This window comes from Ambystoma mexicanum, chromosome 7p (genome assembly GCF_040938575.1).
Source record: "Ambystoma mexicanum isolate Mex_15411 chromosome 7p, UKY_AmexF1_1, whole genome shotgun sequence".
NCBI lineage: Eukaryota > Metazoa > Chordata > Amphibia > Caudata > Ambystomatidae > Ambystoma > Ambystoma mexicanum.
Genome location: NC_090939.1, coordinates 751,675,991 through 751,703,305, shown reverse-complemented (window position 1 = coordinate 751,703,305; position 27,315 = coordinate 751,675,991). Strand labels below are relative to the sequence as shown.

Here is a 27,315-nt window from a genome sequence, read left to right as displayed (position 1 = left end):
CCGCGAGATGCGCACGGGTGCCCCACCACCTGATCGCTTGACGGAAAGTCTCGTTGAGGGAGATCTCGTCTTCGAAGCTCCCTGCCACTTGCATCCAACGGGCGTCGAGGAACTGCAGTGGTGGCATCAGCAGCCTGCACAGGCGCACGAGGTAGATACAAGATGACATCATGCCAAGCAGGGACTTGATGGCCCTCACCCTGGCCACTTCCATGGTCAACAGCCGTTGTACCTTGCCCAGGATGACCTTCGTCCTCTCCTCCGACGGTGAAGCCAACCGTGCCACTGTGTCGAGTCTGGCTCCCAAGAACAGGGCCTCCTGCGACGGTACCAAGAGGACTTCGTAAAGTTGATTGAGAATCCCAGGTGCGTGAGCAGGCAGACGGTCTTCGCTGTGTGGTCGACAGCAAGTTCTCTTGACTTTGCTCGGATGTGCCAATCATCCAGGTAGAGGTAAATGTGGATCCCCTGCAGGCGCAGCCGCGCCGCCACCGGTGCCAGGCACTTGGTAAAGACCCTTGGAACTGACTTCAACCCGAAGGGAAGGACAGGGCCTTGAACTGGTAGTGCCGCCCTTGGACCATAAAATGTAGGGACTTGCGATGTGGTCTATGGGGATGTGAAAGTAAGCATCCTCCAAGTCCAGCGACGATAGGAAGTCTCCTTCCTCCAGCTGTCCCAGCACGTAACCATCTGGAACTTCTGGGCTTTGATGCATTTGTTGAGGCACCGAAGGTCCAGGAGGGGTCCCCAGCCGCCGGTATTTCAGACGAGGAAGTAACGCAAGTATACTCCGTAGACCCTCAGCCTCTTTGGGACGAGTTCTATCGTGCCCTTTCTCAGCATGGCTTGTACCTCCAGAAGCAGCTGTGGAACTAGTTTCTCTTTCCTGGCCACAGGAGGGAAATGGGGGCACTTTCTTTGAAACTCCAGCGTGAGCCCGTAGGCCAGGGCATCCAGCACCCAACGGTCGGTGGAGATGGACTCCCACACGCTGACGAAGTTCCCCAGCCGGCCTCCCACCGGGGTGCTTAGGTGGGGGCCTGACGTCAGAGCCAGGTCAATCCTGTTTCGCCAGGGCCTTGCCTGAAACTGATTTTTCTTTACGGCGGATTCCCAGCCTGACGACGGGGAATATTTATGAGCATGTGAATCCATGCCAGACCCCATGCTGGAGAACATTTTACCAAACAAATCACCTTGTGTTGAAATCTGAAGCACAAGAATCTAAATGCCCGTAAATTTGTTATGAAATATTGAACGTGCCTATTGATTAATTACCTAATAACCTCACACCGATCATTGGATATTCCATTACCACTAAAGGTAATCGCTAATGAAAATGACTGAAGTTGAGTAACTTAATCACAGTAAGAAAATTGGCACCGATTACCATACATTGACTGATTGCATATTTTACGCTTGGTAACATCAAAATGGCTGTAATATCCCAAACAGAATTATTGCATATATGAAAAAAAGGGTCTCCACATGGTTCTCATATTGTCAACAACTTTACACTCAGATAATATCACATCTATTTTCCCATATTTCACAGTTAGTTACAAAAAGACATTCATTTCATGTTCACGGTTTAGGCCCATGCTTTAAACATCGTAGGTAACATTAATTTACTGTCTGCCGGTCTCAACCTGAGTGTTCCGTCACCCCCATGCATGCCTACTAATTTGCCCGAGTACTATGTAGTGTATATCATCCTTGTTGTCCAACTGGTTATGCTCTTGCCAGTGGACCGTCAATGGCAATCTCATGTCTTGTGAATTAAGACTCTAAAAGGTGTTCTATGATACGTATACGTAATTCCCCAATGGTGCTCCCTACGCAAATACGGTTGCAGATGAAAACAATGGCGTGGACCACAAATTATGATCTGCAGTTGATCAAATCCATTGTCTGGAATATTTTACCATTATGTACTTATTCTTTGGTGTCAGGATGTGCATGTTACACATACTGCAATTCACACATTTGTAAACACCTGCAGTTCACACAGGCAAAGGACAAAATTCAAACAATAACGCAAAAAGTCATATTGAAACCTAAAATACCAATTGAACCAACTGAGGAGCATGATGAGAATTTAGTCACCCAATGTTCGGATAATATTCAAGATATACCATATTGTTAAAAAGCATTGGCACATCCTTAGGATGGATGAAGATTTGATTCACTATATAGGTGAAATACTTATTTTCACATATACGAAGGCACCGACTATTGGAACTAAAGTTAGCCCTTCGTTCCTCAGACCAAGCACTACAGTCAGCAGGAACCCTGAAACTGATGAGACCACAAACTGCAAGTTTTTACAAATGTGGGAATTGCAGCATGTGTAAACAATAATGGATTTGATCAACTGCAGATCAGAATTTGTGACCTACGCCATCATTTGCATCTGCAACCGTATTTAAGTAGGGAGCACCACCAGGGAATTACGTATCATAGAACACCTTTTGAGTCTTAATTCACAAGATTTAAGATTGCCACGGACATGTAATGCTCACCTGGTATCCACGGGGACGTCACTCAGCCTGTTCTGACCTCTTACATCCTCAAACCCTTCCCTGGAGTCTACTCGACTGGAGACTGGGCCTGAAAGAAAGGATTGGTAGAGTTTAACCCCCCCTATTGTCTGTGTGCTTGAACCCCTTCTTCCCTGGGGTTCAACCCTTCCCTTTGATCCACAGCTCACCTTGTGTTCTTGGAAAGTGTGCTCTCCGTCCTGCTTTCAGCGCAGGGACGCGTTGATTGATGCAGGCTCGTTGCTGCCTAGTTACTTCACTGGCAAGAGCCCGACAGGCAAGTATAATGAGTCTTTTGACCAGTTCTCCAACTTCGTTCCTTTCCTTCCTTCGATGAGGGCCGTCGTCCGGGGATGGAGACGTGCTGCTGAGATGAGTAGCGCTGAAGGTGAGTGAGAGCGCGATGCGCAATGCGACCCCTTCGTATTTGTATTGAACTGAGTTCTGTGTCTTTTAGGTGCCGCAACGTTTTCAGCGTGGATGTCGGTTATGAAGAAGAAATGCGGTGAGTAAGCGCGGTATGCGGCGCCTCTAGATGTTTCCACGCTAACCTGGAGTGTCTTTTCCCTCTTGCAGATGGATGAGAAGTTCCGGAGACAGAGTTCCTCCAGAGCGGCTGGGATTCAGGTAAGCGTTTGAAGCTCGTACAGTCTTTAAAAATAAGCGAAGATTTGCTGAATGCTTGCTAATGCCTTTTTTCTCTTCCCTTTTCCTTAGGAAGCGGTGTGCTGGGATGGGAATGACACCGCCGAAGATGCCCGCTGAACAGAAGGAGCGATGAACGATGGGCAGAAGCGCCGCAAGGTAAGGCTGTTCCTAACACTGTTCTTGTAGGAGCCGAGCGCAGAAAGATGCAGACGATCCGAACACGGTGAGTGTCACGCTGCAGGTGCAGAAAACAAAGCATGCTTCTCAGCCTGGGCGTGGCTTAAATAGTCTCTGGGTATCCCAGGTGTCTCTGGGCTGAACCACACCCAAAAGACTAGACTGCACATGCAGTTCTGGGAACCGAAATATGTGGGGACATCCATCTTGTCCCGATCAATGCACTACAAGTCCAATCCCCAATGTTATCCTATGGGAGTGAGTGAGTCTGGTGCCACAAGCGCAAAGTCTGACTCCAAGTGGGTCTTTGGAGGGATGGAGAGGCCCTTGAGGGCCATGTAGGTGATTGTGGCCTGGCTCCGGCCTGACATCTTGGAGGGCTGGGGACATGAGGGGCAAGAATCATCACAGGACAGTCCACTGGCAAGTGCATCACCAGTTGGACAAGGATGATATACGCTTCATAGGACTCGGGAAAATTGAATTAGGCATTTGTGGGGTGACAGAACACCTGTTGAGACAGGCCAAAAGTAAATTAATATTTTACCTTCAAAGTTTAAAGCATGGGCTAAACCGGGAACATGAAATTAATGTCTTTTTGTAACTAACTGTGAAATATGGGAAAATAGATGTGATATGAGTGTAAAGTTGTTGAGAATAGTAGGAGTACAATGTGGAGACAATTTATTTCATAATATTATGTGCAATAATTCTATTTGGGATATTACATCCATTATGTTCATCATAACAAGTAAGACTGCTTACAACTCCACGATGCCCCTGGGCAGATGTGCGCTACACAAATCCAAATAAATAAAATATGTTAACAAGCGTACAATATGCAATCACAGGCAATGTATGGTAATATCAGTGCCAATTTTCTTACTGTGATTAAGTTGTTCAACTTCACCCAGTTTTCATCAGCGATTACCATTAGTGGTTATAGAATATCCAATGATCGGTGCAATATTAGGTAATTAAGTAGGCACGTTCAATATTTCATGACAAATTCAAGGGCATTTAGATTCATGCGCTTCCGATTTAAACACAATGTGATTAGTTCGGTAAAATCTGTTGCTGAACGATAAGAAATGGTGAAAAGTATATATTGCACATGAATGTAATTAATATATCACTTTTGAGCAGATTTAAGACTTTGCATATCTAACAATAGATAGTGAAGAAAGACTACGGCGCTAAATGCGGGAGATCGTGTACTATTGGCAGGTATAAATAAAGATCCAAATTGGCTGATATTTATCATTAAACAGGTAAGTTAAAATGCTACACTGAGAGATACAACATTTATAACCCATAGGATATGTCCTAGACTGATTTATAATCGCTATTACTTATCCATTTTACGATGATTATCAGCATCAAAATTAATAAGTAATTGCGCATTTGTATTAGGGCACCCACTGTTGCCTCTAGCTTTACAACATTCAAGGTGAGTCCAAGTGAATCTTAATACACTATTGAATCTAGATACAAATCATGCAACAAGTAATGAAATGGATAGAATAACACTGAATAACTTGATTGTTTCAGGATATTATCAATGAAAAAGATTGAAGGACGAGATCCAATTAGAATTTTTCATTAAATCACCTTTTTTGCGCAGATATGCAGGATTTCAGGCTGAATCACCACTATGTAACGAACGAATAACCAGCATGTGTACAGTGTAATTGACGCACTACTATAGACACGAGTGTCTGTCAATAAGTCCATCACTTCAGTTAATTAGAATAGTTCAAAGATGGAGTATCACTAGACAAAAGTTTAAGACCACAGTGGCATTAGTGCTTTGAATTGAGAGACAAATGTAATAGAGTATTTGAAATTGTAATGACAACACGGTCAATCTTTATTTTCCCCCTTTTTTCTTTCCCATTTTTTCCTCTGGTTATTCGCTTCAATTTCTTAATCAACGTGAATGGTAATATTTTTCATCATAATTTTGTTATTCGAATATGGGCAGTGATAATAATTGGTTTAAACATTTCATGTAAGGTAAATGCCTTGAGAAGGACCAGAAGGTCGAAACACGTGTCGGCAAACTTGAATGAACAGTGTGGCTAAATTGAATGAACATTGTTACGCCTCTGCAGTTTGAGCAATCGGAATTTATTAAATGGCCAGTAGGCCAAACTGAATGATCAATCTTGTGTATTTTGAGACAGGATATTAATTAATCACCATAGAAATGTTGTAGAGAAGCGCAAAACCGGCAACTTTTACACTTGTGCTATTTTTGTATCGGATCCGGGGGCTAGATCCTACTTTGCACAGGCTTGCTTTTATCACATTGAAGGAATTGAATATTGTATATTGATTAATCCTGACCTAAGTGCACACTTTACCAACAGCCCCGAAATAAAGGTTTGGTCTCATAAAAAAGACAGTTACTTGCTACAACTACTCAGACGACACACAAATCCACAAAATAGAAGATGCACAAGAAGAAAACAATGCTGGAAGGCGGTCTACAAGAAATCCATGAATGGATGGATGAACACTAACAGCCTCAAACTGAACCCAGGCAAAACAGAAATAATGGTTATACCCAAAAACAGGAAACAACCACTACACCCCATGTCCCATAGAACTAGGAACGACACAGACGCCATTGAAAACAGTCAAAAACCTTGGAGCCCACTAACCTAGTAAACGCAATAATCAATAAATGCTTCTTCCTCATGCACATGGTAAAGGGGATACTACCATTACTCTCCTTCACCCTTAAAACACTCACCATCACCTCCCTCATGTCCAGAATAGACTATGCCAATAGCGTACACCTCGGAATGCCGAAACGCCTGCTAAAGAAACTGCAATGTATCCAAAATGCAGCAGCCGGCCTTCTCCTCCGACTACTGCGAAGGGAACACACCAGTGCTAAACAATGCTACATTGGCTGCCGATCAAACAACCAATCACGTTTAAACAAAGTGCATAGCACTGCAATCCAATGAGCAGAATTCCTACAAAACAAAATAACGATGTATTGACCGACGAAACCACTCTGATCAAGCAGCGACATTCACCTGGAACCAAAACCTTACACAAGAAAAAAAACTTGGGGGGGACGGACGAGGTGGTCATCTTTCTCCCACCTGGCAACAATAACTTGGAACACCCTCCCGAAAGAAAAAAGCAATACGAGGAATTACAAGTAATTCCAAAAACGACTTAAAGCCTGGCTTTTAACCTAGGAATTAGAGGGGAACGACTAGGAATGAAAGACACCACTGGAAACAGAACACACCACAGCAAGCACACATGGAAGGAAGAAGCCTGGAAGGGACACTTAAAAAGACCCACCCCCAAACAATAACCCCACTCTAGACATCAACCCAGAGATGCGCACCATAGCTGTAGAGGGAGGAGCATTACCTAATTAACTCGCACCCCTGGAGGCCCTAAAGCACCTTCTTCAGCAGGGGGGTGGGAGGGGCCTTCAACCATACACATCTCCACCGTGGGTTAGGGCGGAGGCCTTCACCACCTCATGACCATAGACCACTGGACGGAGGAAAGCCACCTCCATGCGCAGAACCCAGCTAATGAATTGCTGGGCCACAGCAGAGATGCTGAGCACAGAAGTCTGAACCAAGGAGTTCAGAAAAGCACCATTAATACAATCATACGTTCCACATACACCGATGCACACACCCCATGTGAGGAAGAATTCTCATTTCTGTGCCAATTTCCTTCAGCCTTCGAGACCCCCCTCCTCATCCAGCACCCCCACCAGCTCTTTTGCTGACTTTAGGAAATTAGTTTTAACTATGGAGTGAGTGGGACCTTTTTCTCATTCTCTCATGTGGTTTGACCTGAATTGGATTATGTGTTTCCTTTGTTACTGGAGTCAAACTCCATAGGCATCTACTTTATGTATGGTGACACACAGCACCTTTAGTGCAGTGTCACAGAGAAATCCTTTAGTTTTCTCAAAGTTTAAATACCTTTTCTTGTGTGAACTACTGTTCCCAAGAATGATAACGTGAAATTGACTTTACTTACCCTTTTCTCTTTGTAGGTCTAGCACACACCATCTTTTGTGGAGTGCCGGGGGTTACTTAGTAGCCCCTTATCCTACCTACTCATTTAACATTTCTTATGTTGCCCTCGCTACATTAAATGGCTGGTGGCAGTGGTTTATTTTCCTACCATTGTGCTTTTCTACCACAGGCTGAATCCACAGCTGCAGTATGGCACCCATGGTTGACCATTTTGGCAAAATGGCCCGAGTCTTTTCACCATTTTCTGGTTGTGAGGTCCTTCCTGGGTTTTACTCGGCGCGCCAAGCCAGGTTTGAGCACTTTGTTCAATTTTGCCTTTGGCAGGCTTCAGTCCTGAAACCCGCCTCTGGCTCCAGCGTGTCTGGAAGGGCAGGAAGTGACGAAGGTTCCCGAAACGCCCCTGTCCTCTCTAGGAGTGCTTGAATGCTACCAGTCCTGATTGGCTGGCAGTCCTTTTAGGACAGATACCATGCTGTTTGAGTTACAGCTTAGGCTGTGCATTAATGTGAAGAACCTGCTTAAAAGGCAATGGTTTTGGGACTAGAGGCAGAGTTGACCACTGGGAAGAACACCCGACGACACTGTGAACGAGCTTGCTGCATCCTCCTAGACCTTTGAATTGCCCAGTGAAGCCCAGCTGCTGTGCTGAAACTCATTTTTCTGAAAGACAAGAGAAGCTCCGGAAGGGACAACTTCTTCCCTTGGGTAAGTGGGACCAACTATCCCAGAGACGAACTCCACTGAACCATCTTCCCCTACTGACTGTACTTCTTTGCTGCTGCAGGAACAGAGTGCCTGGGGTCAAGAAGTCTGTAGTCGAGTGCAAAGTCCGCTATCCGGCCAGAAGCTCCAGGAGTCTACCAAGGACCCTCCAGAAGCAGGACGACCAGAGCTCGAGTCCGCTCACCCGAGTGCAGGACTCAAGGAGTGAAGGAAGCCCAACCGGTATCCAAGATCCGCGGTGGTGCTGTTTGCCGCACGCTGAAGCCGTGAAGTTTCACACATCCGAAAAGAGCCTGTAGCTGCCGACGACCTCAAAATTGCTGCAGCAGGAGTCCTCCAGACATCCTCCCTCTTGTGCCCACGACTGAGGTTCAGGAACCCAGGATCTGCATCGCTGCAACAGGACAGAATCCAGCTGGACCACTTCTTCAAACCAGAGGTACTGTTTAGACTTGGGATACTTACCTCAGTGTCTTTAGCTTTGCTCTTCTCAGTTGAGACTTGCAGTGGCTACTTTTGTTAGAGTTGATTTCAACTCTGCTTTCCACAAGTGCAACAGCTTATATTCCTACTGTGATTTTCTACAAAACTAACTTTGTGCAAGACTTAACTACGAAGTGCCTCAGCTCCGTAAACCGTGCTCCAATTGACTTTGGCTGTCCTGGCTCCCTGCAGACTCTTCTAGTCCATTGACTTTGATCTGTTCTGTCCCTCAGAGGTGATAACTTGTGTTGAAACTTATGGCTGGGAAAGGTTTTGTCTAGACTTTCTTCGAAGTTTTAAGTATACTGTAATTCCCTGAAAACTTGTTTAACCTTTTTCCTTCCTTTAACCTTTCCTTTCTGCAACCCTAGAATCTGGAAAGTGTACTAGTGATATATAAATGCCATTACTGTCCTTGTGAATGGAGTCACCTCCGTATGTAGGATGTGTGTAAAAAGCATCTCTAAAGATTATCCACTAAACTTATGCTGACGCTAGAAAAGTATTGTAAGTATATTTGATTGTTACATATCTTGCCCTTTTTAAAGAACACTTATTTAAAAATTGATGTTAAATAACTATTTATAACTGAAACCTTGAGTATAAGTTATTCCATTGCTACAGTTCACATTTACCCCCCTTGAGATAAGCCTGGCTGCTCATTCACACTGCCAACTTGTGTAGTAAAGGCTTATACCAAAAGGTGGGTTGCCTAATACCAAGTAGACAAGGGTTATGTAGTCTCATACAGTGTTACTACATCAATTCTTGCCTAACACCCCTCCTATGCACAGCAATCAGCATGCACTTCAACAAAGAAAACTACACATAGTCCCTCACAAAAGCACATGGGACTCTACCAAGCCGTAAATCACAACCCAAGCTCAGTGAAAGGTGCAAACCGAAACAGAAAGTGTCAACAGGAGATCACAACTCTCACAACCTCTGCCCGCTATGCCCTACTAACCCACACTGCATCGTTTTCAGATCTGCCAGAGGCACACTCCGGAAGTGATTGTGGGTGGTATTAACGATCTTATATATAAACACACACACACACTTGTATTTTTAATTTCCAAATGTATTTAAACTTGCATTAACCTACTGAATTGCTTAAAAATTAATTATGACATTTTAATACCCAAACAATGAACTTTACTTTTGATTGAGGCTTTTAAAACACCTACTAGCGTATATTAATTGCTACACAATTTGGGTCTTTGAGATGAAAGTACACTTTCTACATTTTACTAGGACAAAACATTTTAATAGTGTCTAAGATAATCTGGGTAAATAAGTGTGTTGGAAATGTATACCGACAGCCCATTGTATTTTGATTCATAGATCCATTTGTAGGTTTTGTTGTGCTGCATTTATGGCTATTTTGCCAAAATAAAGTTCATTGAATTGCAAAGAAGAAATTGGTTTTTTGATGGATTTTAAGTTCAGGAGATGTAGAGACAGCCATGCTTTGCTAGCACCAAGACAACCGCAAAGGATGTGGACATCAGCAATGTATGAACCTCACTCCCCTGACCACTTCCAAAGACAGAGCTGGCTATCATTAACAAACTGATCTACGGAGATACCAGAGCAAGCCTCCACATTTACCCAGCGGGTCATGCCCTGCGCATCTTGCAAGAGATGAAGATTCACATTGGTTATACGAACAAATCCAACTATGTTTGGTGTGGAAAAAAGGGATAATCTATCCAGAAAATGTACCCTATCCTAGCGGAGAGCATCGAGATCAGAGCAGAGCGATCCATCATGCCGATTGCTGGTTCATCAAACACTCATGAGCAAAGAGGCAGCTCACCCATACAGAATGCTTATTGTATCATCAACCATTGGCAGAATTGCGGACAAAATACACAGTGGGTGAAAATCAGATTGATAATGTAAAGCACAATCACTGATCTACATTCATAAATAGTAGATTTTGTTTTGAAGGACAAGCAGGAGTCTAAGGACTTTACAAACAACCGCCACGGAAGACTCTTTGAACAACCAGGCTGAGTGGTTCATATGCTTTGCCTCCTGTTCTGTTTAAGTGAATAAACAAAATTACATTAATGTGGTTAAAGCAAAAAATGTTAAAAGAAGGCAAGAGGGTGTATGATTAGTAAAATGGCAAGTATGAGGGTGAAACCATGAAGAGACTGTACCTTTGGAAGACTCTCCTGCATTCTTGTACATCTTTAGTTGAAAGAGTTAACAACATGAGATTGCAGTGTGCCAAAAGCAGCTCTTTATTGAGAGATCTCCACAAACTTTTATCAGGTCCCATGCCTTGAAAGGATTTCAGATATTCCTGAAACAAAGAATGGGTCAAGAGAAAGCTTTTAAATGCATAATCAATAGAACATGGAAACCTTAAAACAGCAAATTGTTGTGTACATGGGAAAAGGGCTTCTACCAGAGCACATCCAATCAAAATGTGTGCAAAATAGCACAGTTAGCAAAGGATTTAAAGCCATAAGCCGGGGGATGCCAAATAATGGTCAAAAAGGTGTGTTGTAGTGGCAAGGGGTTAAGTGCTTAAACAAACACGTACACATACAATGTCCACACGCTGGGCGGCTTTATGCAGAATTGCTCATTCATCATGCTTCTGTTGCTTGGCTTCAAATCTATTTATGGCCTGGCCCCCCCAGTACCTGGCTGAATTAATTTCTCTTTACGCTCCTTTTTATGCTATGAGCGGTCATCCTCAACATCTGTACCCCCACCTTCCCCCCACCTCCCCATGCTCAACCTTCTGTGCAGATAATCCCATTTACTTTCCTGGCCCCACATCACTGGAACTTTTTGCCAGGCAACCCACCCTCTACAAACATTAAAAACCAAGCTGAAGGCAGGTACATCCACTGCCACCCATCTCAGACCTACTGATATTTCACCTTTGGCCCATCTAAGTCAACTGTACAAATGCCACGGGGCTAAAACCAAGTTGCAGGCTACTAGATAGCCATAAATAAAAGAGACTTGCCACCTCAATTCTATACATACTATAGAGAGGCCCCTCAACTCTCACCAGAAAAAAAAAAAATACACAACCCACTAGGGAGAAAACCACCCAGCACACCTTGCAAGAAGAACAGTTTTATTTCCACAAAAATAGAAGCGCGCAAGCAAAGAGCTCTACTGCCGCTGAATGTTCCGCCAAAATAAGTATGAACAGTAGTAGGGCTGTGCCGAATAGCATATTTAGTATTCGGCCGAATAGTTTGTCAACTATTAGGCTGAAGCCAAATATGAAAACGAATAGTTGCTTTATTTAATAAATCAAGTTCCAAACTTGATAAAACAATTAAACAAATGAAACACCATTTTAAATGCATTCTACACTTTTATTTATCTTTATTCTAATTAATGTAAGTATAAAAGCCAGAAAAAAAAGCAGACTTAACCAAAATGAAGGGACCAAATGTACAGAAGGTTGTTGCATATTCAAAACCACTGCCAGTTAAAGTAGGAGGCTTCACAAATGCAAAAGGACTAGGTTGCAATGAACAAAATGGATATTGCAATTTGCAACTGCCTTTGTGAATCAGATTCATTGCATTCTCTATCCAGTTGCAAAGTCGATGAGGTCGAGTTTCAAAACTTCTTTGCAGCTCACATAGAAATGTATAAAATGGTTCATGTCGGCTCATGCAAGACACAAGGCAAGAGGAAATCTGAAATACATGAACTCCATCTCACAACTATTCACCCCACCCAAACAAATGCTGCTCACTTTTCACTTATCCATGCCAATACACAAACATATGCAACTTATCATTCCTGATAAAATATCAGATAATGTTAAACTCAGGACTCCTATCCATAAAAAAAGAAACAGGGGGACTATGACGTACGCAATGGGAAGTGACATGACAGGAATAGAAAGGATCCTAAAGTGAAATATGCACATCTTTCAGTTTGTCTTTTCCAAATGAAAAAAGTGCACATTGCATATAAACATTTGCCAAAAGATATAAAAGATGAGAATCTGTAACAAAACATGTCCTAAGGAGCAGATTACAATAGAAGATATTTTACAGCTGTGGGATAGCAATTTGTCTGGTCTTGTGACCAAGTGTCTGGTCTAATTCTATTCAGTTTTGCAAACTGAGGTCTATATTTGCCTTTCTGAGTTTGTGCTGCATTGTATTCAAATGAGAATGTCAAAGTATTCAGCAAGAGCCGAATAGCATGCAACTATTCAGCCGGAGCCGAATATCTTATTTTCAGACGGAATTCAGGCGAATACTTACTCGAAGCCAAAGTTCGGTACACCCTTAAGCAGTATTATATAAAGACAGTGTCTGTGATATAATTTACATACAGTACAAATTTGACTAACTGGTTGATGCAACCCTATACATAGGCTCCCTGCTCCATGTGGGATGTCAGACCATTGGTCCCAGCCCCGTCCATCGTCCTACCACGTGGGCTCTTCCTCACATGTCAGCAGAAACAAAGTTACAATTAATTGCTCGTTAAAAACAATACATTCTCCATCTCTGACCTAACATGCACCTGGTACCGCAGACATTGGCTAAGAGGAGACCTTTGAGGCGCTCGATTCAGACAAGTTGGCACCCTCCCAAGGCTGCACACCCTTGTTTTGGCTATGTGTTATCCCTCCCAGCATTTGGCAGCGCAAATGCTGGCGACCGATGGTGAAGGTAACTGGTCCCAGCTTTCTGATCGATCGTGGGTCTAACAGTTTTGTTTCTTGTCTCTCGCGTCAGCTGTGTTTAAAGCAGCCGATGCGAGAGACAAGACACATTGCTACCAGGAGGGATTAACCCAATAAATTCACCAATCTACAAAAGAAATCAACTAGGAACACGACTTAGAAATATGAGCCCTGATTTGAAAAAGGCGATGTAAAAAGCTAAAAGACGCGTCATGAGCAAGGGCTAACAAGGTGCATTTAATAAAAATACTTCATTTGATTACGATTTGCTGGCGCATTTCTCGTGTCTGAGCACTAACACAATTTATTATCCTTTGGTGATTTATTGGGCTTTTGTCACCACAACGCTCAGATAGAACGCGACAGAAAAAGAAATAACGTTGCAGAAGTATGGCAAACAGGCGCTAGTTCTGTATACATAACTAACCTAAAGAATCCAAACCAATGTCGCTGAACCGACCAGCTCACTAAAAGCCTACTTTGAGTTTCTAATATTTATTGTAGGCCAAATAAAACACTAGAAAAATAAATGAAGCGGGTAATACGATCAGCAGTGTTTAATTTGTGTCAATATTTGCCAGTGGCCAACACTGGCACTCGAGTCTGCAGCTGCAGAGTCACACTTGTGACTGGCTGTGCGTCAGTGTTGCCATTTTATTTTTTGTGGAGGGCTGAATGTCACTGCTCCCAGTAGTATGCTGGGGTGCAGACAGATCTTTACAAAAAGAAAAATGCCAAGAACGAGGCGGCCGCACAGTGCTGTGCAGCAAGCCTGCTATTAAGCACTCCACATGGTGCTTAATAGCAGGCCAGCCTGCACAGGCCTTGGGGTGTTGTGCAGTTGCAGGTCCATCTCGTCCTTGCGATTCATTTGGGGGCGGTTGTGGGGAGAGCTCACCACTGGGCACTCCACCGACTCTGCACTGAGCACACTGGTACATTGTATTTAGCACATGCTGGCCGACCCAAGGACACTCCCGTTATGATGGATGTGCTCACCAGACAGCAGGCTTAAAAATCACAGTACCTTCACAATAGGCCACACATGGACACCGTAGGATATTTTTGCCATCCCTACCCGGATACATAAGAGATAGCACCTGTTCAAACAGCTGAAGCGTAGTGTGGCCTCAAAAACTTGGCCACCCTACTGAGCCAGCGACTGAAATTGGAAACGAGAACTTTGAGGAAAGTGTGTGCGGGGTGGCCCACAGGATTCAGAGCAACACAGCCCTGGAGGAAGGCAAGCCGGCCATAGAGAGCATGTGCAGGGCATACACCGGGAGCGAGATAATTTAGCGTTGCAGCCACAACAAGAAACAAGAATTTCAGGTGCGGCAGATAGACTGGTTTCGCTGAACACGGGGCTTTCCTGTATGAAGCACACATTCCGCCTGCACACGTAAGTTGTAGAGGCGCTGTAGCTCCAGCACAAGCTGTAGAGGGCGCGCACTCAAAATTCCTACATGTCATTTTATGCATGGACTGGAGTGAAGAGCTTTCAGACCCCAAGCAGCTTCCCTAATCCCATCGTCCAGCAGGAGGAAAAGCAGGATGCTTTAGAAAAGCTTTATTGAGGCCCAGACTACAACAGCCTGGTTCAATGGAGCAGCATGTGTAACTCCTCTTGTTAATGTTAATATGAACGGCTGCACCAGCACCGCAATAAAAAGTCCATTGCTGTCGGGCCAGGGCAGGCAATATGTAGCAATACTAGCAGTTGGGGGCCCGGGAAGTGCCATGGATGCTAGGAGTGGGTCGGGCCCTCCAGGCCAGTTGACAAGTTAGTCAAGTGGCCAGCAGGAAGCGACCAGTCTTTTGCATTTACACAACAGCAACACAGTGGATTAACTTTGCTGAAAATGTTGGGGGAGGGGACACGACAACTGAAGGAAAGGGGTGCGGTGAAGGGAGGGCGAATAGTGGCTGTGAGGGATAATTTCTGCCAAATTGTTTAAAAAAATTGGTTGAATAGATTTGACCAAATTCAGTCACCACCATTAGTTCGAAGCTGAAGATACCAAACATGAAGAGCAATGGTTGCAGGGGTGGCCCCCAAGCCCATGTTTGGTATTTTTGGATTTGGCGGTTGCGGGGGTGTCCCCCCCGCGTCCTCAGCATTGGTGGCAGGGGACCCAACAAAACAAACAAAAAAAAAAAAAAAAAAAAAGGGGACTTTGCAACATCAGATCCGACCTGTGTTAAAGGGATGGATCTGACGCTGCAGGTTACAGGAGAGGCAGCGGATGGAGAAAAGGTAAGGGGGGGGGGGGGGGGTTATGGGTGTCCTGGTGGTTTGAGGGGACATGTTTGTTTTTTGTACCGAGGTAAAAACATACTTGCAGCGAAAATGACTACAGTTAATTCTGCTGTGATTTTGTACGTCGGTCAAACAACCTAAATCCCTGAGGGGCAACACTGAACTACTACACCACAAAAGTCCATTGCTGACGCTCTGTTATAACTTTCATAAGACTGGTGGCGTATCTTTAAAATTCAATTGGGGCCCCACACACCTTCAGCCGGCCTGCCACGCACCCAGTGACAACATTCAAAAACGTAATTCCACTAGAACATACAAATAATGCATTATTTATCAGTCAGACACAAATGTCAACACACACATGCTTGCACACTCACACAAATGCACCCAGCACCCCCACTGACATACACTGTGTGCACAAAACATTTATGTACGTTTACAGTAACGCATGGAAACAGTGGTGCAACGTCCATTGAGCAGACCAGACTATCGCTCCCCCCCTCCCCCCGATACCTGACATTTAGGGCTATGTTGTTTTGACCTAGCTGAACTATAAAGCCATGGCTGAAAGGAACAGATTCACTGCAATGTTAGCAATTTGTCTGATATTTCCTTTCAATGGCAGAAGCCATTGGTTAATGTAGTGCAGTGGGTGACTAAGTATAATTGTTATAGATTTTTAAATGCCATATATCTCCAAGCTATTTTTTCCTACAAGATTCTGACTGATTAAAATTAAGATATGTTTTTCTGTGTTCAAATGGCTCCAAGCAGTGGAGTAAAGAGCGGGAGAGTCGCAAGGGGGTGGTCAAGCTGCCACCCCCCCATAGCCCTTTTAAGAGCCAGACAGGGACATTTGTCATTGGACACCTCTCCCATTCAGCACCTCAAAGAGGGTGCCCAACGGCAAATGTGTCCCGCTGGCAGGACAATGTGCGTGCTGAGCAATTCCTGATCAGCACGCTCACTGCCCTGGCAGCAGGACACCTTACCCGTTCCGAATGGTAGGCGTCTCTCTGACAGGACAATGTCGCAAGGAGCGCCGGGCAGCAGAGGGGGTCCTCACGTTGCTATGCATCAGAGTATCACAATGTGAGCCATTAGGCACTGACGGGAGGGGGAACCATTAGCAGGGACTTTTGTCCCTTTAGAGATGCGAATGGGAGGGAGGGGTCAGAAGTGAGAAGGGTGCATAATGTTGCATGGTTTATAAAATAATGGCTTTGGCTTTAGAACCCAAGGAGGATTTGTTAGGCTCACATTAATCTGCATGATGCTATTGTAACTTTGCATGCAGAATGGGGAGAATGAAACTAAAGCCATACTCACATTGCTCAACATATTTCTACGACAATGTATATGGTGTATGGTTAGATTACTATGAAAGGCTAGTTTATTATGTAATGTGGTTTGCTCCAATGCATTGCTATAAATTATTATATGTTATATGTATGTATAAATAAGCACATGAAATGTAAAGCAAAACCTTAATAAATATCTATATCTAAGCCTGGAAAGATGTGCACGGTTGTTTAAATTGTCCACATCCCAGTTTCACAATTTAACCAAGTGTGTGATCCTGAGCAAATTATTTAATCACATTGTGCCTTATCTGCAGCTCTGCAAGTGATTCTGATTCACTTCAAAGCTTATGTTAATGTATCATGCTATTATAATGGAAAAGGCTAATGACTATAGAGTTGCTACACATCTAACAATAGTGCAATTTAGGAATTTGTCACTACAATATTATTTGTCACTTGGCTTATTTATGGCAACTTATTCTAAAGTCACTTCCATGGTGCCTCCGAGTATCAAAGACTGGTGTGCCTCCCAATGTCATTTTCTGTGAATTCACTTCTATTGGTGCAGTCCATATGCTAATTAGGAAGTTTGCATGTATTTTGCCTCAGAGGGCTTGGACAGAGCTCCCCAACAAACATACACAAACACAATAAAACATATATATATATTTTTTAAAGTAGCTCTGCTTTCAAATGCTGCCCGCGCCATGTCTCACGTTACACCGACCTAACCCCTTCGCACTCGCGCCTCCAGACAGAAACCAGGAAGCTGAATGAGCTTCCTAGTTCCTGTTTGTGTGTCGCACAAAGCCTGAAAGCGATGCTCTGTGCCGCTGGTCCCCGGAAGTTCTGCTGCTAGCGTGACAGCATAGGCACTAGGCTCTGCAACACCCAGTTCAGCACCCTGGCTGCTGACTGAGTCAGGCCAGCCAGGGTGAGGGACTGAGCCACGCAGGGCATCCCCGCCCTGAATGTGTTGCAGCGCAGCTGGCAGGCAACTCTGCATTATTTAATGAGACAGCGCAAGCCTTGCTGAGCACCCCAGCAGGGCTTGCGCTGTCCAATTACATAATTGGAGATTGCCGCCCCCCTGCCCTCCCTCCAAAAGATGGGGGCGGGGGGACAAAAAAAGCATGCCACAGAAGTTAGGGGGGGGGACAAAACCCTCTGTCCCCCCTATAATTACGCCCATGCAGCAACACTTACCTAAATTGACCATTTAAAACTGCTGCTGCGCTGCCCAGTAAGCAATCATGCTCTGAGAGGCGCACCAGCTCATTTTTTTTTTATTCTTGCGTTGCTGGGTTCCCGGGGGTCGGGTCACCCGTTTTTTTGAACGTGTGCAGTGCAACTGTCCGTGCGTGCCAGCCAGACAGGTGTGCACATACTCAGTTTTAGACACACTCTGGCTGGTGTGCACGGGGAGGCAGTGGCACAGGAATTGGCAGAGATGGGTAGCCAGAGGCAACTGAGCTTTTTTTTTTTTTTAAGTCCTTGAAACATTCAGGACAGCAGTCCTCTCCTCAGGCTTCAATCCCGCTCCCACTCCCAGCATGCTCTCGGCTCAAGCCGAGTAAAAAAAAAAATTGAAAAACAGACTTGCATTGTACTTAATCTCTACTACGAACATCAAAGCAAACGATGGAGAAACCTTCCTGGCATTAACTACTAAATATATTGATGATTTAAGAGCAGAACATCTAACTCCAGCCTTTTTCATCTGTGGTGACCTGAATATAAAATGTCTCAATAACCGAAACCTTGATGGATTGCAGGCCCATACGCGTCAAAAAGAATCTCGCTCACAGATTTGGATGTACGAGATGAAAATTGGCGACCTTCACCTGGTGAATGGTTACGTGTGTGGGGCCCCTACAAAGAGCACCAACAAGGTCATCATATAACGCAACAGCAACGTTGGATTATTTCTTTGTTGATGGAGAAACTTTCAAAGAATTAACAGCGTTAAAAATCATCCGAATGACAGAGTGACATAGTATTTTGAGTCCAAGTTGCAAGATACCAACCAAACAGACTGGCAAAAAAAAAAAACTGGTCACACAAAGTACAAATTAACAATGGTTTAAATACATTGAGATTAACAACAAACATGGTGCCTCGTCTGACTAAAACAATACAAAAGTGGCAGCAGACGGCAGCCTCAAACATGGACTACGAGTCATGCTTGTCTGCATTCAGAGAAATAAAAGTGGATAACGGAAAAACAAAAATAATAAAGCTCTATCGATTTAACCCAGGACTGGCTCAAAAGAAACGTCAACTGGCGAAAGATCTAAAGTCCTTACGCGAACAAGAATTAGATAAAATAAAACCGCAAGGAGCTGAGCAGGTAAATCCTAGTCACAAAACCCAATGGGTGCAACTTTTTCAGGAAATATATGCCCAGGTGAAAAACAAGGCCAGCATGTCGCATGAAATTCCAACAAATAAAGCATGGTATATAGCTTTCAACAAGAACAACATTTTGACTCCAATCCATAAAGCTAGCACATTCCCGCGCCCCAGGCCCAGACAGCCTGACTAATGCAATAATAAAACAATCACCAGAACTATGGGCGGATATGTGCCATGAGCTTTTCACAAGAATCATCAACATTGGACAAATAACGGAAACCTGGAAAAAAAGCTATAACAATCTCTATATTCAAAAAGGGCGACAGAACGAGACCTGAGAACTATCGCCCAATATCATTATTGGACGTGATAGGAACAATATTTTCAGGAATCTTTTTAATTAGACTAAAAGAATGGATAAAAACAGACAATTTTGATTGCAGACAAACAGGATTCATGTAAAGAGTTGACTGGACTAAACCTACTTTTACTCTATTTAATAAAAATGAAAATCTTACATGAAAATCAAAAGCTGTTTCTAGCGTTTATCGATATGGCTGCTGCCTTCGATAGAGTAGGCTGTCAGCTATTGTGGAAAAAAATGAGGCAGAAAGGTTGTCTGCAAGGCCTGGTGTCAACCATCAAAGCACTACATACATGAACTTCTATTCAAGTTTAGTTGGACCAGAAAGGAAATTAAACCCAGGATATAATAACAAACACAGGCTTAAAACATGGGTGCCCCCTGGCATCTGTCCTGTATAATTTTTATATTTTGGACATAAGACAGGCTTGAGCCTCCAAGACCTTGCTCGCCTGGACTAGGCGGGACAGCGATCAGTGAACTACTTTATGCAGATTACCCAATACTTCTGGACATGACCGCACTTGGTTCGCAAAGAAAGCTAGACACCGTGGAGAAATAGGTTATTGAAAACAAATAAAATAAATACTGAGAAATCGGAAATCATAAAAAAACTCAAGCAAAGGTAAAAAAAAATAAATGGTGCGTGGGTGGTAATCCTATCATGATAACTAAGAGCAACAGATACCTGGGAACTATAATGGGTGCAGGCTGGTGAGAGAAACTATGGATTGAACATCTACAGCTCAAATTAGACCAAATAACAGCGCAAGCGTTAATGCTTGAAAGGAGATTCTGTAAATTCTCGCTACAACCTATAGTGGATTTTTACAATTTTAAAAAAGTAATAACAGCAATAACTTATGCAGGAGACTCAGCACTGAGAATCCCGTGGGAAACTTGGGATAGATTGGATGCAAGATTTTGGAGGAGAGTACTCAGATTACCGAATGCAGTTCATCCAAGTGTGATCGGCACAAGCTGGGCTTACACTCGATGGATGTAAGGGTAATCTGGAAAGCCCTGTCTACCTACCAGAAAGTATAGTCACCTGCCTGTCCACCACAATACAAAATCACGAAAGCTGAAAAGGAGACTCTTCCTTATTGCCCATTAAGACTGGAGAAAAAGTTGTGCTGAGATGAGATGCTACAAAATCTAAGTGTAACAGCAGATACACTACTTAATAATCCATTGCGAGTAAAAAGATTACTCTTGTCGATTGTTCTCGAACAGAAAGTGTCCTATTCTCTTCCAAATCTCATACACTTTCAACAAAAATAACTACATTCTCTAAAACAATGCCTGTATATTTAAGAAAAGTGCAAATCCCAAACAGATCTGATCTTACGTTTTAGACTCATAAGAACTAAAATTTGATGAAATATGGATTAATGACAAGACGTGCTGCCTGTGCAGACAAGAAGATGAATCGCTACAGCATTTAATTCGGTTTTGTAAAGATCTAAAAATGGAAAGAGTGAAGTTGTTACATCTAGTGTTGACACCAGTTTTTAAAGATTAGCCTGCGATCTGGACTCAGATTTATGGTGGTCCGCTATCTAAGACAACCCTTATCAAAAGGTAAGAGCACTAGGCATATTTTTAGAAACAGTGACAAGAAGATTGAAAAATGGAATAGAACTAATAGATCATTGAGTATTAAATTGAGTATGGAATCTTTTTTTACTTACATATTGCTAAATCCATTACAAATTTGATCAAGTGGATGGATGAAAAGAACGACTTGAAAGTTAGAGTTCTAAATGTGAGACGAGATATTGAAAGTTGGGTTTGGCTATGTTTTTAGAATGACACAACCTAAAGCAAAAAGTTTGTATTGATTTACACTAAATGCTTAATATATGTATATATATTTTTTTTTTTAAAGAGTTAATCCCGTCATCCCAGGCAACTTGTTCAATCCCACTGGGCCTAACCCAAGGGTGGAAGCGGAAAAAAGCAACTAGTGGTACTCTGGCTCCATCCAAAAAGGAGGGAGTGTGATGGTCGAACAGATGGTGAGATAGCTAGGATGACAAACTTTGCCCCAAATAGTTGTACTTCAAAGTCTACAGTAATAATGTCTTATAGAGTTTATTAAAACAAATTGCATAATAAAGCCACATGGTTGCATGTACATCCTTATAGCAACATGTTAGCCCAAAAGAATATCATTGTGGCTTTAATTTTCACACCCTGAATGGTAAACTAGAAGTCCCAGAGTGCAAGAAAATGCAAACCTGAAAAATCTACTTAACCCCACGGTACTTGAAGTGATTTAAGACATGTAATAAAAAGTTGTGTAATAAACAAAGATGAACAAGTTACTTACACCTGGTGACATTCTTTCGACTGGACGTTCCTCCCACACATTTCCTCATTTTATGATATAATCTCTTCCAGCTTCTGCTGCATCGGAAAGTTTTTTGGCAGAGGGCGCTTTGTGTCAATGTGGTCAACTATGTCCCACAAGGGCTTCCATTTCAGAGTCGACGTCATAGTCAGTATATATTGTCTGCCCGCGAATGTTTTTGTTCACGGGTGGACTTCCCGCATTCTAACTGCTCGGGTCCCCGCTTTGACGGTTCATTAAAAACAGGGGCCCCAAGCAATTTTTGTCCCGGGCTGCCAATGTTAAGGATGTGGGCGGAGGGGCGGACACCCCCCCCCCCCGCAACCGAAGATACCGAACATGGGGAACCAGGGACACCCCTGCTTTTCATGTTTGGTATTTTCAGACCCAAATTGATCACAAAAATGAGAACTAAATGAAAGTGACTGAATTCGGTCAAATCTACCGTTTGTACACATTTATTTGATCAATTTGGGTAATACTGTGTATATATAACACGCAGCAGTGCCCCAATGGCCTCACTTCTGTTTTTACGCCTTCCTCATGCAGAATTACCAGCATCAGTTAATCCTGGGCAGTACTATATTTGGACAGAGCGTAAAGTGTAATGCCTGGAAATTCTACAGCATGGTGGGTTGAAGGGTCGATGAGGAATACGTGGGAGGAACATCAAGTCGAAAGAACGTTATTAGGGCGAAGTAACTTGTTCTTCGAATGGATTGTGTCCTCCCACGTATTCCTCATCTTATGATAGACTCCCAAAGCAGTGTTAGATTTTGGAGGAGGGAGTAAGAGTTTTCAGTTTTAATGTTGGTCATGGATCGAGTACAAGACCACTTTCCCAAATCCTCCTTCCCAGCAAGAGAATGAGTCCAGACAATGCTTTGTGAAAGTGTGGATGGTAGACCAAGTGGCTGCCGAACCAAAGTATTTTATAGGCATCCCTCTTTGGAGAGCGGAAGATGTTGCCATGCCCCTTGTGGAGTGGGTTCGTAAGCCTTCTGGGGATCTTTCCCGGCCAATCTGTAGCATTCAGAAATGGCAAGAATTATCCATCTGGGTAAAGTTTGTTTAGAAACTCGAAGTCAGTTTGTGGCAGGTATATGACATATCTTCATAATCCGAAAAAAAATGTAAAAGTTCAAGGCTCTTCTTGGATGGAGCGTATGTAGCCTTTCCTCTGCCTTGCTAGCGTGAGGTGACAAAGTTGGACACAATTTTTAGGGCTAAATGGAAATCCGAGAATCTTTCGTTACAAAAAAAAAAAAGTTTTAACCCCAAGGACATCCTTGTTCAAAAATGTTAAATGGAGGCTTACTAGATAGGGCCTGCAATTCTGTCACCATGCGGGCTGATGTTAACGCAACTGTGGTTTAAAATGTAAGCAATCTTAGCTGACAAGAGGCTCAGAAAGAGCACACATCAGGAATTTCAATACCAAATTAAGATCCCAAATTAGGACTTGAAAAGGTGTGGGAAGGAACACAGTGAGCCCCTTATGAAACGCTATGATCGATTAGTGGCATTTTAAAATAAAATACCTCCTTCGAGGTGTGCTTGAAAATTGAAAACGCTGCCAAGTATCCCTTAATGGTCCAAATCTGGAACCCCCGATAAGCCAAATGTTAAAAAAAAAATAATAAAAAAACACACAACATCATAGGTGTATTGCATTGAAAAAAGGTCCACACCCTTATCACTACACCAGCTACAGCATGTGTTCAAACGGCAAGAGTATAAGGATTGTTTTACTGGTCTTCGGGTGGAAAGCAACACCTTCGTCCAGGAGGTCCCAATCCTTAGATCTCAACCTCTCAGAAACCATGCGTGAAGGTGGAGTGTCTTAACCACTGGATGGAGAACCCAGCTCTCCTCTTATGATTAAGGTCCTCTTTGCGTGAAGATGCAGTGGAGGGCAGATGGGCATGTCCAGAAGGTCCGGGTACCACATTCTCCAGGCCCAATAAGGAGCAATCAGGTTCATGGATTTCCCAAACTTTCTCATCCTCCTGAACACTTGAGGAATGACAGGGACTGGAGGAAACTTGTATACAAGTGGAAAATCCCAGTCCACTAAACACATCTCCTAAAGTTCCTCTTGGGGGAAATTCCCTGGAGCCGAACGGTTCACACTTCGGTAGGCACTGATCACGAACAGATCCACTTGAGGGGTTCCCCAAAGGGTGAAGCACTCTTGAAGGACTTCCTGATCTAGTTCCACTTGTGGGAGACACTGCTCTGCCTGCTCAGAGCGTCTGCCACTGTGTTCTCTCCCGCTAGGTGAGCGGGTGATCGGGAGATTCCTTCTTGAATTGCCCAGAACTGCATTGCCTCTCTGCACAGTGGTAGTAAACCTACGCCTCCTCCCTTGTTGAGGTAGTACATGTCCGTCATTATCAGGCCATTCTTTCCCCATACAGAGGGCAGAAAAGCCTTCAGCGCTAGTCTTATTGCCCTCAGCTCCAATGGATTGATGTGTAGTTTGGACTCCTATGGAGACCAACGAGCGCAGCTTGTCAGATCGTTGGCTCCCCACCCCGTGAGTGATGCGTCAGTCACTACGGTCATCTCCGGCCATGGTTACCAAAAAGGTTCCTTGCAGACCCACCACAAAACGTCCTGAGTGACTCTGGCCGGAACCTGGAGAAAGTCTGACATCTTGCCAGAGAATTGGGACCACTGTGTCCTGAGGGCCCTGTGGACGTATCTTATTGTCTGTGCTTGTGATAGATTGGCAAATGAAAGTAAGCATCCTGAAGGTTCAACGACACCATCCAATCCTGGAGCTGGAGGGCCTGAAGGAAAAGCGACTATTTTGAACTTGTCCTTCCTGAGGAACTGGTTCAAGCATCTCAAGTCCATGATGGGCCTCAATCCTCCGTCCTTCTTGGGCATTAGAAAATAGGTAGCGTACCACCCTTTTTTCCTCACAGTTAAAAAGGTACCGATTCAAACGCACCTCTCTCTAGCAGGCTCAAAATGTCCTGCACAAGGAACGGATCTAGAACCTCGAAAGTGCGTCTCCAGTAGATGGTGCCAATGCCTTTTTAGAAAGGGGAGGCAGTAACCCTCGGCAAATGCCAAGCCATTCTTGCAGATGCAGTGAGTCTGCCTCCCACTGGGGTCTCGTAGGTCAAGGCCTCAGAGAGGGTTTGAGGCGGCTGAAGCAGCGGACGATGGTAAAGTAGCCGTTGCTTGGGCAGACTTTGCACCTCTCCCTCATCCACCACGAGGGAATCTTCTCTGACCCTTCTGACTAGCCAGTCCTCTCGCCTTTCCAACTGAGTAGAAGCAAAAGGATTTATCCTTCCAAGATGATCCACTTTGGTGAGACTGTTGTGGCTGTTTGATCCAAGGGATTTGGCTGCCGCCTTTGAGGTCTGCAGGTTTTTCTCAACCTTGCTGCCAAACAGCTGGGTGCCATCAAATGGCATGTTTAGGAGCCTGGACTGCACGTCCAGTGCAAATCCAGACTTTCTCAACCATGCAAACCTGCATATTACCGTGCTTGCTGCCATGACTCCAATCCTGATTGCAGATCACTTCCTTGCCATCTCTTACAATGTTCAAAAAGCGGTCTCAATCTTCCCCTTCGGGAATAGGATCAGCCGCCATAGCTACATAGTCCCACAGGGTATATGTGAATTTTGCTAGGGTGCAAGTTGCATTAGCAGACTTGAGCGCCAGTCTTCCTGCAGAAAATACCTTCCTTGCCCAGGAATCAAAGCATTAATCACCCCTATCTGGTGGGACTGTAGAGTAGGCTGCCTGTTGTGCAGATGTTTGCTGCTTGAACAACGAGACTTTCAGGTGTTGGTGACTAGATAAGTAGGTAGGGTCGCTATTAAAACGGCCTATATTTTTTGGGTGAGGTTTTTGTTTACTGCTGGACTGGACCTCCGAATTTTCCATAACCCTTTTCAGAAAAGCTATATGACAATAACTATTGGATCTTTTTGTGGACCTTTACCCAGAATATCGGTTAGGTTGTTTTGCTCAAATGGCGAAGCAGGCCTGCCCCATCCTAGAAAATCAATGACTCTAGTCATCAGGTGTCTATAAAAGGCATCAGCAATGTCTGCCGGGTCTGGCTTGCCAAATAACATTTCCGGTGAGGCGTCTGCCCCACTAGCAGTTTGCAAAATCTCATAGATCTTTAAGTCTGGACTCTTATGAAATAAAACTTTCTGGGACATTAGGTGTCCATTTGAAATCCAAATGGTGGAGTGTCATTGAGGGTTTGTATCCTCAGATTGAAGCTAAAGACTTGAGTCTTTTTTCGGTAATGGCTTTTATGATTTTTTTTTTAATCGCCTTAGGTTGTGAAGGTAAAGATCTCAATGGCTTCGACACCAATGTCCTCAACGACTTTTCCGTCAATTTCCCTTCGACAGATCCCTTCAAGGGCTTGACCCTCGACTCGAAAGTCTTCAGTGATTTTTCATCATGCCGAGATCTCAGATCTCAAGGGGGGCTCTGAATTACGTTGCGGTCCTGAGGGCGCGCGGGAGGTAGTCTTTGGCCTTTCCTTGTCTGCCTTATGAGGCTCGACAGGAGCATGGCATCTTACCTTTTCCTTCCAGGGGTTTGGGGCCTCTCGCTGAAAGATTTTCAACATTTCCTGTCTGAAATGTTCCCACTCAATTGGAATAGAGCATTTAGTTGGACAGGTTATACTTCTCTCTGGAGAGGAATCGGACTAACTCAAAGAGGGCAACCTACAATGGCCCTCATTACGACCCTGGCGGAAAGTGACTGACCGGAGCGCCACAGCGTAAATAGCGTTTCCGCCATTGCACGAAGGAGCAAAGTGCGGCCCATTCCGACCCATCGGGCACGAGCACCACGCCACGGCGGAAGTGCAAAGTCCGCGATGGCGGAAATGACCCCAAAACGGCCCACACCGCTGCCGTACGGCGCCCTAGGTGCTATACCGCCACCCCTCTTAGCGGTCACCGCAGTGTGCGCCTACCGGAAAGTACGGTGACCGGAAATATACGGAAACGGAAGTAAAAACATGGGCCCGGAACGGGAAACATCCCGGCGTACACCTATAAAACCACTAAAACCACACAACCACTAAAATCACTACCCTGAAACACACCCCAACCCGTCACCCACCCTAGCGAAACCAAGAAAAATGGGAAAAGTAGCGAAGAAAGCGTGCGACCGCAAGCGGCAGGTCCACTTCTCCCGTGAGGAACTCACCGTGCTAACAGAGACCCTCCAGGAGAATGCTGCCGTCGTCTTCTCCACGCAAATGACCAGAACGGCACTTGCAAACAAGAAGACCATATGGGCTCTGGTGGCACAGCGGGTAAGTGCGGTGGGGACCGCACCCCGCACCCCACAGCAATGCCGCAAGCGATGGGACGACCTGC

The 27,315-nt window shown here is 44.2% G+C and overlaps 1 protein-coding gene across 1 annotated transcript in view; it reads right to left on the bottom strand.

Annotated features, from left to right (window-relative positions):
- The window catches only part of LOC138526300 (E3 SUMO-protein ligase RanBP2-like), a 1,418,318-nt gene that overhangs the window by 1,208,673 nt on the left and 182,330 nt on the right, over positions 1 to 27,315 (bottom strand). Inside the window, exon 6 of the mRNA XM_069636875.1 lies at positions 10,771 to 10,916. Within this exon, the coding sequence (XP_069492976.1) occupies positions 10,771 to 10,916 (146 nt within the window). The remainder of the gene's footprint in view (positions 1 to 10,770; positions 10,917 to 27,315) is intronic.